At 42.3% G+C, this 12,411-nt stretch overlaps 1 protein-coding gene across 1 annotated transcript in view; it reads left to right on the plus strand.

Annotated features, from left to right (window-relative positions):
- Nucleotides 1–12,411, plus strand: part of scospondin (subcommissural organ spondin) — a 98,855-nt gene that overhangs the window by 26,122 nt on the left and 60,322 nt on the right. Inside the window, 20 exon segments of the mRNA XM_034126771.1 lie at nucleotides 2,405–2,542; nucleotides 2,643–2,825; nucleotides 2,941–3,091; nucleotides 5,776–5,935; nucleotides 6,226–6,274; nucleotides 7,353–7,457; nucleotides 7,640–7,767; nucleotides 8,256–8,376; nucleotides 8,499–8,626; nucleotides 8,740–8,881; nucleotides 9,005–9,136; nucleotides 9,281–9,461; nucleotides 9,557–9,632; nucleotides 10,111–10,132; nucleotides 10,285–10,405; nucleotides 10,545–10,758; nucleotides 10,870–11,011; nucleotides 11,580–11,756; nucleotides 11,937–12,107; nucleotides 12,225–12,299. Coding sequence (XP_033982662.1) covers nucleotides 2,405–2,542; nucleotides 2,643–2,825; nucleotides 2,941–3,091; nucleotides 5,776–5,935; nucleotides 6,226–6,274; nucleotides 7,353–7,457; nucleotides 7,640–7,767; nucleotides 8,256–8,376; nucleotides 8,499–8,626; nucleotides 8,740–8,881; nucleotides 9,005–9,136; nucleotides 9,281–9,461; nucleotides 9,557–9,632; nucleotides 10,111–10,132; nucleotides 10,285–10,405; nucleotides 10,545–10,758; nucleotides 10,870–11,011; nucleotides 11,580–11,756; nucleotides 11,937–12,107; nucleotides 12,225–12,299 — 2,616 coding nt within the window.

Consider the following 12,411-nt stretch of genomic DNA (forward strand, 5'->3'; position numbering starts at 1 on the left):
CACTTAAGGGGAACTGGGGATATGTATCAGCTGCTTGTGTGACAGTCAGACAGTGAATACTTTAGAGCCGTGTGAGCTAACCCGGAGCTAACGGGAGAATACACTCCCGTTGAAGAGAAGCCAGCACTGCAGCGGTCGGTAAATGCCGCTGAAACACATTAATAAACAATGAACCACGGCACTCTGGAGAAAAGTATAAGGTTGGAGAAGTCGTTATTTAATTTAATCTGGCTTCGTATGATAAAAAGCAACACGATCATCGACCCGACGCAGTCCCCGGCCCGTTGTTGTTGTGAGGTGAGCTCCGTTGGGGTGAAAATCAGCGACGTAAACTGTGACGTCATGACGCAGCAGCGGCAGCACCAGTCGGGCTCTGAGCGGTGTGAAACGAGCCGGAGCTAAACCGAAGTACCGGTTCTGAACCTGAAAAGCTCTAGCACGGAGCTTGAACCGGAGTTGCGTTGGTGTGAAAGGGGTATCACTGATTACTGCACATCACCATGGAAACCTTTGATCTCTGGACACGTCGTTAGCTCAAATATAAACACCTGTGTCATGGAACACGATGATGTCATAACTCCAACTGACATGCTCAGAGCAGCAGACTTCAGATAATGGTTAATGGTCCGGCCCTCAACAGCTCTATGTCAATTATGGGGTGTCATCATATGCCGTTTCCATGGAAACGCATCCCTCGCCATGAAACACGATGTCGCTGTAACTCCAATGGACACGGTCCGATCGTCCCCAGACTTCGCTTGTATATCACCGGTCCAAGCCTCAACAGCTCTACGCCAAATCTGAGATCTCACCATAGGCTGTTTCCATGGAAACGCATCCCTCGCCAAAAAACACGATGTTGTTGTAACTGATATGAAAATTGTCAAAACACCACCAGACTTCAGATGACATTTAATGCTCCAGCCCTCAACATGTCTATGTGCCATTAGTGAGTTTTCCTCAAAAGCTGTTGCCATGGCAAGGCATCCCTTGCAATAAAACACGATATTGCTATAACTCCTGTGAAAATTGTCAAAAAGTGCTAAAACTTCACATGTGTGCTAACAGTCCAGCCGTAAAGACATCTACGGGACAGTTTTGAGATTTCTTCAAATGCCGTTACCATGGCAACACAATGCTCGCCATGAAACACGTTTTTCTCATAACTTCAGTGAAAATGCTCCAAACAGCCCAAAACTAAACAGGTTTGGTAACGATGCAGCCATCAACATATCTAAGCGTATTATGGGGTGTCATCAAATACCGTTGCCATGGCGACAGATCATTCGCCATCAAGTTAGTTCAATAGTTTGCAGTTCAAATATTCTGTTGCTTTTCCAAGCCTTTTTACTTTCTTTTCTTCTCTTATCACACATTCAAGCCCCCAGTGTTCATGTATCATTTCAATCTGAATTCTTCACTTTCTTCTTACATATTACATTTCAGCATAGCAATTCAGCGTCAGCTTTTCAGCATAAAGCATTCCCACTAGCAATTTCTTCAGGAATTGCATTCTCTAGTTATTGTTGTTGTTGCTATAATGCAGGGGTATTTAATTGCATTTCAGAGAGGTCCAGTAAGAGAAAATGTCATTAAATGCTCTGTTTTCGCTGTCAACCTTTCTCTTTTTTGAGCACACCATTTGAAATTACTCTGACTGTTTCTCTCTTCTTGTGTGTGTGTTTGAATCTATCGTGCTGACTCACTGACTGCACCGATTTGATGGGCTGAGTAGCCTCACCGTTAAAACATTAAACAATAACTTTTTAAAACCTTTTTATCTTTATGTTTTAAACATCTTTTTTAAACATTTTTAACATTTTCAACATCGTGGATAAATCCTTACAGTATATGCTCCCGGCAACACACTGAATGTCAACTTTGCCTCCTTATTACACTCACCCCTACTTTAGTGGGAACAATGAGTCTGCGTCTTTGATGCGCACAGGCAAATGATGCGGGGATGCAATGTAGACAGGAATAAACGCAGATCATCCTCTGGCTGCAGCTGACCGCTTTTGATCAAAGTCAATGCGGAAAACCCACACTCACACAGGTAGGTGGAGGTGAAGGGAATGAGCACTTTTACAGCCTTTTTGGCGAGGTGGGGGAACTCGGTCTCCACAGACAGCCAAAAGTGTGCAAGTGACGTTATCTGCCAGACGCTGTCTCCTCTCTCACTTTAGGTAACTTCACAAAAAATCGATCCATGTTGCCGCTCGCATAAAGTTAGCTGAAGTTAACTAGCTAGATTTCACTGTTTCTTTTAATTTTTTTCTCATGCTGCGCCTCCCCTGAAGCTCTCTGGCGCCCCCCGGGCAGGCGCGCCTCACAATTTGAAAACCGCTGATCTAAATAATTAAAAAACATTAACTTCTCTCATTTCTTTCCTGTCCCACCCCAGAGCCTTGTCCTGATGATGGCTGTGCAAACACCAGCTGTCCCACTGGGCTGGTGAGACACAGCTGTGCCCCTTGCCCAGTGTCCTGTGCACACATCAGCAGTGGGACCACCTGTGATTCAATAGCACCCTGCTCCCCTGGTCAGTAAAAAGGACCATGGAATATCTTGTGCTGTAAAATAAATGGCTGCTGCTTGTCATTTACATATCTCTCACAACTTCAACTTGTCTCCAACTCCAGGTTGTTGGTGTCCAGATGGCCAGGTGATGAGCCATAAGCAACAGTGTGTGTTACCAGAGGAGTGTGTGTGTGAAGTGGCAGGTGTGCGCTACTGGCCGGGCCAGCAGATAAAATTGGACTGTGAGATCTGTGTTTGTGAGAGGGGAAGGCCCCAAAGATGCCAGTCTAACCAAGACTGTTCCGGTGAGTCTGAAACAGGCAGTTTTACCTTAAGATCAACATCTAATCTACAGTTGACTTTTACCCATATGCACCTTTGTTTGAGCGATCGTACACAGTCAGTTTTGTCACCCTGCAGTGCACTGTGGCTGGTCCTCCTGGTCTGAGTGGGGGGAGTGTTTGGGGCCCTGTGGGGTTCAGAGTGTCCAGTGGTCGTTCCGCAGCCCAAACAACCCCATCAAGCATGGAGACGGGAGAACGTGTAGAGGAATTTACCGGAAAGCCCGCCGGTACGTAGCCCTGTTCACATGGTATTCTTAACTACTTGATTACAATACTATACTTCTACTCTCAGATACTGAATCCATGGCCCCTGTTTTACTCTAAAGATATGGGAAAACCCAACATCCTTTTAACTGGGATGGCCAAATGTCCAATTTGAGGTAGATTATAATGGTTCCAAAAGGATGAATGTTAATGTTTTTATTTTGTATTTGTTACTGCCAACATCACAACATTTGTTTTAATTTGGAATAAAATGGAATTGTCAGTTTCATCCTCTCCTTTGGGACTCTTTTGAACCGTTAGAGCAAATAGAATCGAGGGGAAGTTCCTAAAATCCATCTAAACATTACCAGTGGTGAATGCATGCCAGCACGCCCAAAACCGGAAGCTGGGTTGTAGCTCTCACAAGTGTGCATATGAAATCTCAGTTTTTGAGGGTTTTTGACAAAAATTGAAGGATGGATTATCATTAATCATTTTAAAGTGACACAGAGATATTGGATTAACCTTGAGCAACCTTTTTATTCCCTTGAACACAACTTTTGATCACAAAACAGCAAAGGTAAGACGTAATTATTGTTATTTTGAAAACTGATGTTGTTTTCTTGCTCTGTTCTGGCTGCTCGCTCAGTGAGTTCTGGCCGTGCAGGGACGAGACTTATACCAATGGAATCTGTGGAATCTCAGCCTTCAGATGATATGTCGTTTTTGCAGATAGTATGAAGTATAAAAGATCGTTTTTGTGAGTTATGAGCAGCAATAGCATTAGCCCGTTTTCGCTAAGGGCTCATTTAGACGCTTCTTGTGAGAATTGTGTTTTGTTTCAGTAAAAATGGTTCGTATCGTCAATTAGCTGAGTTTCTTCCCGTTAGGTGGGTATGACACATTCATAGTTCGTTAAATGTTAAGAAGCCCTGAGACACAGTTTCGTGAAAAAAAGCTTAACAGGTTAACACCCTTGTCACTCTTGTATAGAACATCTTAAGGCACGGACAAACCAGGCTGATTATCCAGCTCTCGACACAGGTTCGGGAAAGCCCCATGAGCTTCTCGTTGTAGAGTGAAAATGGAACGCACACGCTATTTGTTGTTTGTTTATATCACGTTCTTCTTCTCTCGGTTATCACGCAGTCTGTCTTCCGGTTGTTGCCTCTTTTGAATGACGAATACACACTACCGCCGCCTGCTGGTAAGGAGAGTTATTGCCACTCACGCATGCTGTTGGAGTAGAATACCTCTGCTACGCGCCGTTCGTTGGATGAGGCTGGATCTCTATTAAATTAAGAAAGGAATTGAAAACACCGGAATCAAAGTTATAACAAATTATCTGAGTTTACTTCTAGTAGGAAACCAAACACATATACAAGTTATACAGAGTACTCGAGTACTCTGGGCTTTTAGATTTGTGATGCGATGCGGATAAATGCATCGGGACCAGACAAACTCATCAAACGAGAAGAAATTGGACTTCAAGTTTGTGATTCGATGCGGACACAGATATCGGAACCAACAAACTCACCAAACCCAAAAGCAATTTTACACACACAAACGTCAGTATTTCTATCTGTCTTTGGGGCGGAGATTTGTCGATTCTTCCTTCCCACTTTTCTCCCAAGCGAATTAGAGAACCCCTGGGGAGGAGCTGTTTAAGCTGACCACCTCCCCCAAGTGTCCTGATTGGCTGGATTAGCTTCTGGTCTGGTTCAATCAGAGTTCGGACCATAAAGTTCCATAAGGTCAAAAGTCAATGTTTATCTTTACCTTATCTTACTCTACATTCCTTTCCCAGGGGATATTTTCACCTAACCTTCCCTCCTTCCGACATTTAAACTCTTCCTCACCTATTTAATGATGTGTCTTTAACGACTTAATGACCGCATCTGGCTTTTAGGGATGATAAGGATGTTGGTGTGTTGAAACACAGAATCTCTGAGCCAGTGAATTTAAAAGTGAGAATAACATTCTTTTTCTAAGTGATTATCTAAAACAGTTCAAAATAATACATGTTTACTTCAATATAATGTAGAATCATATCTTCTTACTTCAATGCGCAGTTTGTACGTGCTTCTTGGCCGTCGGCTGAAGTCTTTGCGGTGTGTTCCAGTGCGACACATGGCCAAAACGCAGAGACGCGAGGCGTCGGGGTCCGTCTGTGTCAGTTCTTTGTTGTCAGATTGGTGTGTCCGGGCCTTTAAAGAAAATAAGCAATTTTAATCAAAATGTACTGCCAACTTCATGGTCTCCACAGGAGATCTTATTAAATAGTTGCACGATATAACACAGAGCAATAACTGACTAGTTTGCTATATTTGCTGTACATTTTAAGGATCCTTCAAAGATGAAACGTATTGAAGTTACATCAAGATGACAAACTATCCCATGCTATCAATTACATTTACCAAACCTTAAAGAAGTCTCATTTTGTGTGTTTGTCTACCGCCCTGCCTGTTTGGGCAAACACACATGTATTCCAATACTCTAGCATGTATTTTACATTGTGTGTTGTGTGTGTGTGTGTGTGTGTGTGTGTGTGTGTGTGTGTGGTGTGTGTGTGGTGTGTGTGTGTGTTGTGTGTGTGTGTGTGTGTGTGTGTGTGTGTGTGTGTGTGTGTGTGTGTGTGTGTGTGTGTGTGTGTGTGTGTGTGTGTGTGTGTGTGTGTGTGTGTGTGTGTGTGTGTGTGTGTCCACAGGTGCCAGACAGACCCCTGTGATGATTGTGAGTACCAGGGTCAGTCTCACGCTGTGGGAGACAGATGGAGGTCAGACCCCTGCCAGTTATGTCACTGTCTACCCAACCTCACAGTGCAGTGTTCCCCCTACTGTCCTCACGCTGTCAGTGGATGTCCACAGGTAAGAGTGTCTTTTTTGTGTGTGCGTGTCTCATGTGTATTTTCATTTAAAGTGGCTGCGATATGTAGTTTGTAAGTATGTAGCCATTACGCAAATGGAAATATGATGCAAAACATTGGTACATGAGTATTTGACCATGTGTGCTAAATGCTCTTTTGTTTCAATCTTATCTCATGGAAATAGTCTTATCAACAGCTCTGCTTCTTCTACCTCCACATAGTTGTGTTCCATAGCAACTTAAACCAAATGTGTCACCTAATCAAATGTTAAATGTCGGTTTTTTTGTGCAGGGCCAGGATCTGGTGCCTGGAGAGGGAGACAGGTGTTGCTACTGCCAAGGTAAAATCGGGACTGTTGTTCTGCTATCTATGCTAAACAAATGTCTTCCTGGTTAATGATGAACATCATTTTTCCTTCACAAATTAAACACAAGTTAATCAATCGTTACCAATGTTCTCACTAAGTGATCCTAAATGTCAAAGATGACATTGATGCCAACTTCATCTCTGACATTTAGGATCCTTTTTTTCCATATTGGTATCCTTTTTTCTTTAGATTTAGGTCAAGGAGGCAAACCCTTACTCCCCTCTTCTTGTGAATATACTGTAGACATATCTCAAGTGTACCTGAATTAGTTTTTTATATAGTTCGTTTTTTTACTAACTTGAACACTTGAAAAGAGGATAAGTTCATTTGTTTGGTTGTAGCCTTTATTTAACCAGGTGAAAGCCCCTTGAGATCAAAATATCTCTTTTTCAAGGGTGACCTGCAGCACATTGGTTACACATGTAACATAAAAACAACAGAACAACAATAAGGACGACATACAACATAAATTACAGGGTACAGTTTACAAACTCTATTTACAGTGACAGGTACAGTACCATGAGTATCAAACAGCATGTCACCCAGCCGAGTTTTAAAATGATGCAGGGGAACCAAAGTGCTCAGTTTTAAACATTTTTGCAGACTGTTCCAAGTTAGTGGAGCTGCACAACTAAAAGCTTTCTTCCCTAAGACAGTCCTAGCACTTGGCACATTTAATAAAACTACATCATGAGATCTCAGGCAATAAGTACTTTCAATTCGTCGAGAGATCAGAGAGCAGATATAAGAAGGTAGTTTACCCAACATGGCTTTGTAGATGAACATGTACCAATGACTGAGCCTCCGTACAGTTAGTGAAGGCAGACCTGTCTTGGCATACAGGGTACAGTGATGTGTAAGTGCTTTACAGTTAGTAACAAATCTCAGAGCACTGTGATAGGTGGCATCTAACTTTTCCAGTAAGAAATCCTACTAATTCAATCCTTCAAAGACAAAACTAAAGCACTCTAGATATAAACTCCAGTTCAATGTTTCAAATACTGCAATATTAAAGCGAGTGCTCTCTAACATGAACCTTTCTGTTCTACAGGAGGAAATGAGACCATCACTGTGACAATAAGTCCAGTCACTGTGACCTCCAAGCCAGCAGAGGGCACTACACCTCTGGTTCCAACATATCCACTTCCTCCTGGAGGTTAGTGTACTTTTCAAATGATCAGTTGGTCATGCAATTTCCCAGGTAGAGATCTTTACAGTATATATACAGTCTATGGTAGAGATAGACCATTTCATATTTTTTTCTATGACTTTTATTCAATGGTTTATTTACTTCCACTCATTGTAATATTATCTTACCTCTCCTCTCGCTGTGTTTAGATGAGTGTTGGTCTCCTCTGGGTGTTCAGACCCTCCCAGCCTCCAGTTTCAGAGCCTCGTCACAGCAGACTGGGCACCCGCCTGAGGCAGGCCGCCTCCATTGGCGGGACCCCCATACAGACCTTCAGGTACACCAAGCTGATTTTAATCTCGGCTGTTTTCGGTGATTCTCGGTTTACCTTTTAGGTCACTAGCAGCATTAAACGTTTGGTTTTGAGTGAATTGACTTGATATGTGTAAGATGAAATGCCATTAATTCTTTAATGGTCCAATAATACACAAAATCTCGCAAAAATACTGTCTGTATTGGAGTTTTTTTTACGTTAACTTCCAAGTCATTCTCTGAATAAAACTGGGAAACTAAACTGAAAGCTCTATATCAAATTTGGCAGCTACTAATATTAAAGTGCTTGTAACTAAAAACAATGGATGCCAAAGATTGTATCTAACATATAATGCTGTCAACAAACTGTATTTTGCTTTGCAAATAGCCAACTCTGTATTGACACAAATCTTGATGAAATTAACGCTTTCAAGTCTACAACATGGGAAGTTTCCCAATCTCTACCATCCTGCTGCAACATTACTTGTAATCTACAACAATCTTTATCTACAGGGCTGGAGTCCAGAACCAGAGGAGTATAAGGACCTACCACAGCGGAGGCCTGAGGGACACGCCAGCACCACACAGAGCCCGTACCTACAGATAGACCTGCTGAAATCATACAACATCACCGGTAAACATTCATGCGGATGCCGTAGAACACCGAACACAGCAATACTGGTTTACTAAATTGCCAATTCCAACATGAGATTATATACCGTATATAAACACATTTCATCTCTCCCCCTCCTGTAGGTGTGCTTACCCAGGGTGGTGGTGTATTTGGCACATTTGTCTCCAGCTTCTACCTCCAGTTTAGCCAGGACAGCAGACGGTGGTACACTTACAAAGAGCTTGTTACTGATGCCCGTCCCAGAGCCAAGGTTAGACAACAAAACCTACCAAATCCATTCTACTCTCCATCACATGCATTTAAGGCCCATTGCCATTGCTTTTACATATTTTGTAATTGATGTATTTTTTACTCTCCCTTCAGGTTTTCCATGGAAACCATGATGACGGCGGGGTGGCAGAGAGCCGGCTGGACAGGATGGTGTCGGCTCAGTTTGTCCGGTTGCTGCCACACGACTTCCAGAACGGCATCTACCTTCGCCTTGAGATCATGGGCTGTGGAGATAGTAAGGAGATAGTTTAATGCTACTTTGCTTATGATTTTTGTCTACAAATGAGATTCCTAATTGCTCTCGTCTCCTGGCCAACAGGTAACCACTGGTCGACCACTCCCACTCCTCCCTCCCGAGTCACCCCAGCAGGTGGCTGCAGAAAAAAAGAGTTCCAGTGTAAAAACGGTCGCTGTGTGCCAGCAGGTCCACTGGGAGTGGTGTGTGATGGAGTCAATGACTGTGGGGATGGATCAGATGAGCTATACTGTGGTGAGCACTTCACAACACACCTCAGTTTCATTTAGTGTAGAAGAATCCCACGCATGGCCCTTTGCTGCATGTCATCCCCTCTTTCCCCATTTATTTTCAAAAAGGAAACCATTTTGAATTAGTCTGACCATTACTCAATTGTAGGTACGCAGCCATCCCCCACCCCTATCAGTCCACGCAGCTGTCCTGCCGGTCAGTTCTCCTGCCCACCACCAGGGGGCTGCATCGAGGCAAAGCAGCGTTGTGATGGGATCCCCAACTGTCCCAAAGGAGAGGATGAAACTGGCTGCCACTACTATGAAAACATCACCACCCAGTCAGACAGGTAAAATGCATTATTGTCATAGTGGTGCTAATAATAGATGTAGTAAATTATGTTACGGTATTTTCTCATTTTCATGGTTGTGTGCTTATTTACAGACCACACACACCCACCCCAGCTCCTCTCAGGACTCCATCCAAAGCTTTTGTTACTCATCCTGCAGTAACACCAACGGTAGACGAACACTTAAATTAATCATCAGATTTTCAAAATACTTAATTTCTTCGTCACTGATGTTTATGCCTTTTTTTACTTCTTTTATTTCCAAAGATTTTTTTAAACCTAAGATAATAATTAACAAAGGGTTTACCAGATATGATACATTTGATTCAAACATTGTTCATTAAAATGACATACAAGCAAATACACAAACACCCTTTTGCAGCATACAGTACAACACAGATCAGTTTAACAGTGATGACTATGGATGCCTTAAAATTATAAAACTTACTTGTTTAAGTAATATTAACATTTAACATACTCAGTCAAGTAATAATAATTGTTATTATAATACTCAACGGCTAAAATGTAGTTGAAAAGGTGTATAAAAAACGTTATTTTTTGTTTTTCCACCCATCTTGGCACTGAAAGACCTGCAGACAGAATAAGCCACATCAATATACATTTAACTTATGTTCTAATGTATTTACAGGATGGTGTCCCAGGATATCGTGGTGAGTGTAAATACAGTTCACATTCATTCATTAACAGTTCATTTAAAAAATATATTACCGCAAGCCATATACTTAATTTTTGTTTGTTTTCATAGTTCGGTTTGCCAAACTGGCTCTGTTAAATGGTTATAAAAATCATGATATTCTTGCAGGCATCTGCTCCTCTTCCCTTGGCCTGGAGGATGGGAGGATTCGATATGGTCAGCTGTCCTCATCCTCCTATCGGGAAAACAACCCTGCTGATGCTGGACGACTTAACATTGTCCCTAATGTGTGAGTGATCTGATAGATAATGAATACTGGAAAGAAAAAACCCAACATCACAATATCGCAGAAAGAACACAAAAAAAATTTAAAAAACCAAAACAATATAAAGCATACAGAAAAATAACAAACCATATCCTCTGTGCAGTCAGGTTATGGAGCCTGGATGGAGCCCCTTACCTACAGATCCCAAGCCATATTTTCAAGTGGACTTCCTGGAGCCCATGTGGGTATCAGGGGTGGTGACCCAGGGCAGTGAACGCATGTGGGGTTACCTCACCAAATACCGCCTGGCCTTCGCCCTGCACAGCAGCCTCTTCACAGACTATACTGAGGATGGGCAGCCGGGTGGTCCTGATAAGGTCTTTTTTTCTAATTTGGACATTTCGACTCTGTGTTTCCAGTTTATAGATACATACCCATATGAGAAAGTTAAATCTAAGACAATCCACATCTTCTCTGTGGTGGTGTAGGTGTTTGAGGTGCGGATGGTGGGCAGGACCCCCGTGACCCGCTGGCTTGGGCGGCTGGTCAGAGCTCGCTACCTGCGCATCATCCCTGTGGAGTTCAGACACACCTTCTACCTGCGGGCGGAGATCCTCGGCTGCAGAGGAGGTGAGGAATCAAATGAATAATACTAATAATAAAGCTTTATTTATATACCACTTTTCATACATCACGTGCAGCTCAAAGTGCGTTACAAAATGGCACACATCACAAGTTAAAAATAAACAACAACAAAAATCCCCTCAGATCAGATGTTAGAACCTTTACAGATGCATGCAGCAAAATATAACATTTTAACAGGTTAAGAGACACAAGGAGTTAAAAGGTATGATAATACAAAAATAAAATACAATAAAGATTTATCTCGGAAAGATAAGACACAAGACAAGTGAATAGATGCAACAATATAAAACCCTATCAAATAAAGTGAACATATAGGTACAACAGAAATACAAATAAAAAGATAATAGTCATAATTCTAATAAATGTTTAACGATTAAAATATTTTTTAAAACAACGTAAAAAGAAATGATATACAACTAAATAATAAAAATCTGAATTTTCAGAATTTCTTCTTGTTTACTAGCTTATAAGTGAGTTATTTGTTTTAGAGAAATATGGCTGGCCCTACTTTACATCCGTTAACATGATACACCCTCTCCTCCTGTTATTTTAGATGAGCTGGTGACCCCCAGTAGGGTGACCACATCCCCCTCTGGTGGTGGGAGAGTGACGGTGCAGCGCTGTAAGCCAGGCCTGTTTGCCTGCCAGCACAGTGAAGAGTGCGTCCCTGTCTCTGTGCTCTGCGATGGTAGACCGGACTGCAAAGACAGCTCTGACGAGATCAACTGTGGTGAGACCTGAGCCATGTTTGGTCATGTCAATTTGTAATCTTCTTTTCAATCCTCACCACATTTGAGTTGCCTTACTTGTGATTGAAAGCACTTTATCTTACAGATGAGTCAAGAAATACATAGTATATTTTGGACTATTTTCCTTATCAATGTATGTTTTTTGTATTTCTCTTCCTCAGGCACGGCTCCAACCAAAGGCTCTCCAGGGTTGCAAAACCAGACCAGCTCCTCAGGGGGACCAGGTTTCCATGGTGACAGTACAACAGGTGCCCCAGGCCTCCATACCACCAGGTCCCAAGGTGGCATTCCTGGTGTTGAAAGCCCTGGGGTCACAACAACTCCAAGTACAGGTACAATCAATGGTTGTTAAAGTCTGCTTTTCTCTGATTGCCGTTGGGTTTTAACCCCCCTTTTATGTGTGCCTGTTGCAAGTGATGTTTGATTATTCTAAACATTAATCTTCCCAGGGGTCACGACAGGTCACCCTGGACTGCATCTCACCACAAGCTCTTCTGGAAAACCTGGGTTGCAAACCACAACAAGTGAGACACAAAACAGCCTTTTTTAGTTATCCATAATCCAGGCAGGACCCATTGATTAACACTTGTACAGAAGAGACACAAATTGACATATAAGAAATATTTTCATTTACAG

This window comes from Trematomus bernacchii, unplaced genomic scaffold (genome assembly GCF_902827165.1).
Source record: "Trematomus bernacchii unplaced genomic scaffold, fTreBer1.1, whole genome shotgun sequence".
NCBI classification, from domain to species: domain Eukaryota; kingdom Metazoa; phylum Chordata; class Actinopteri; order Perciformes; family Nototheniidae; genus Trematomus; species Trematomus bernacchii.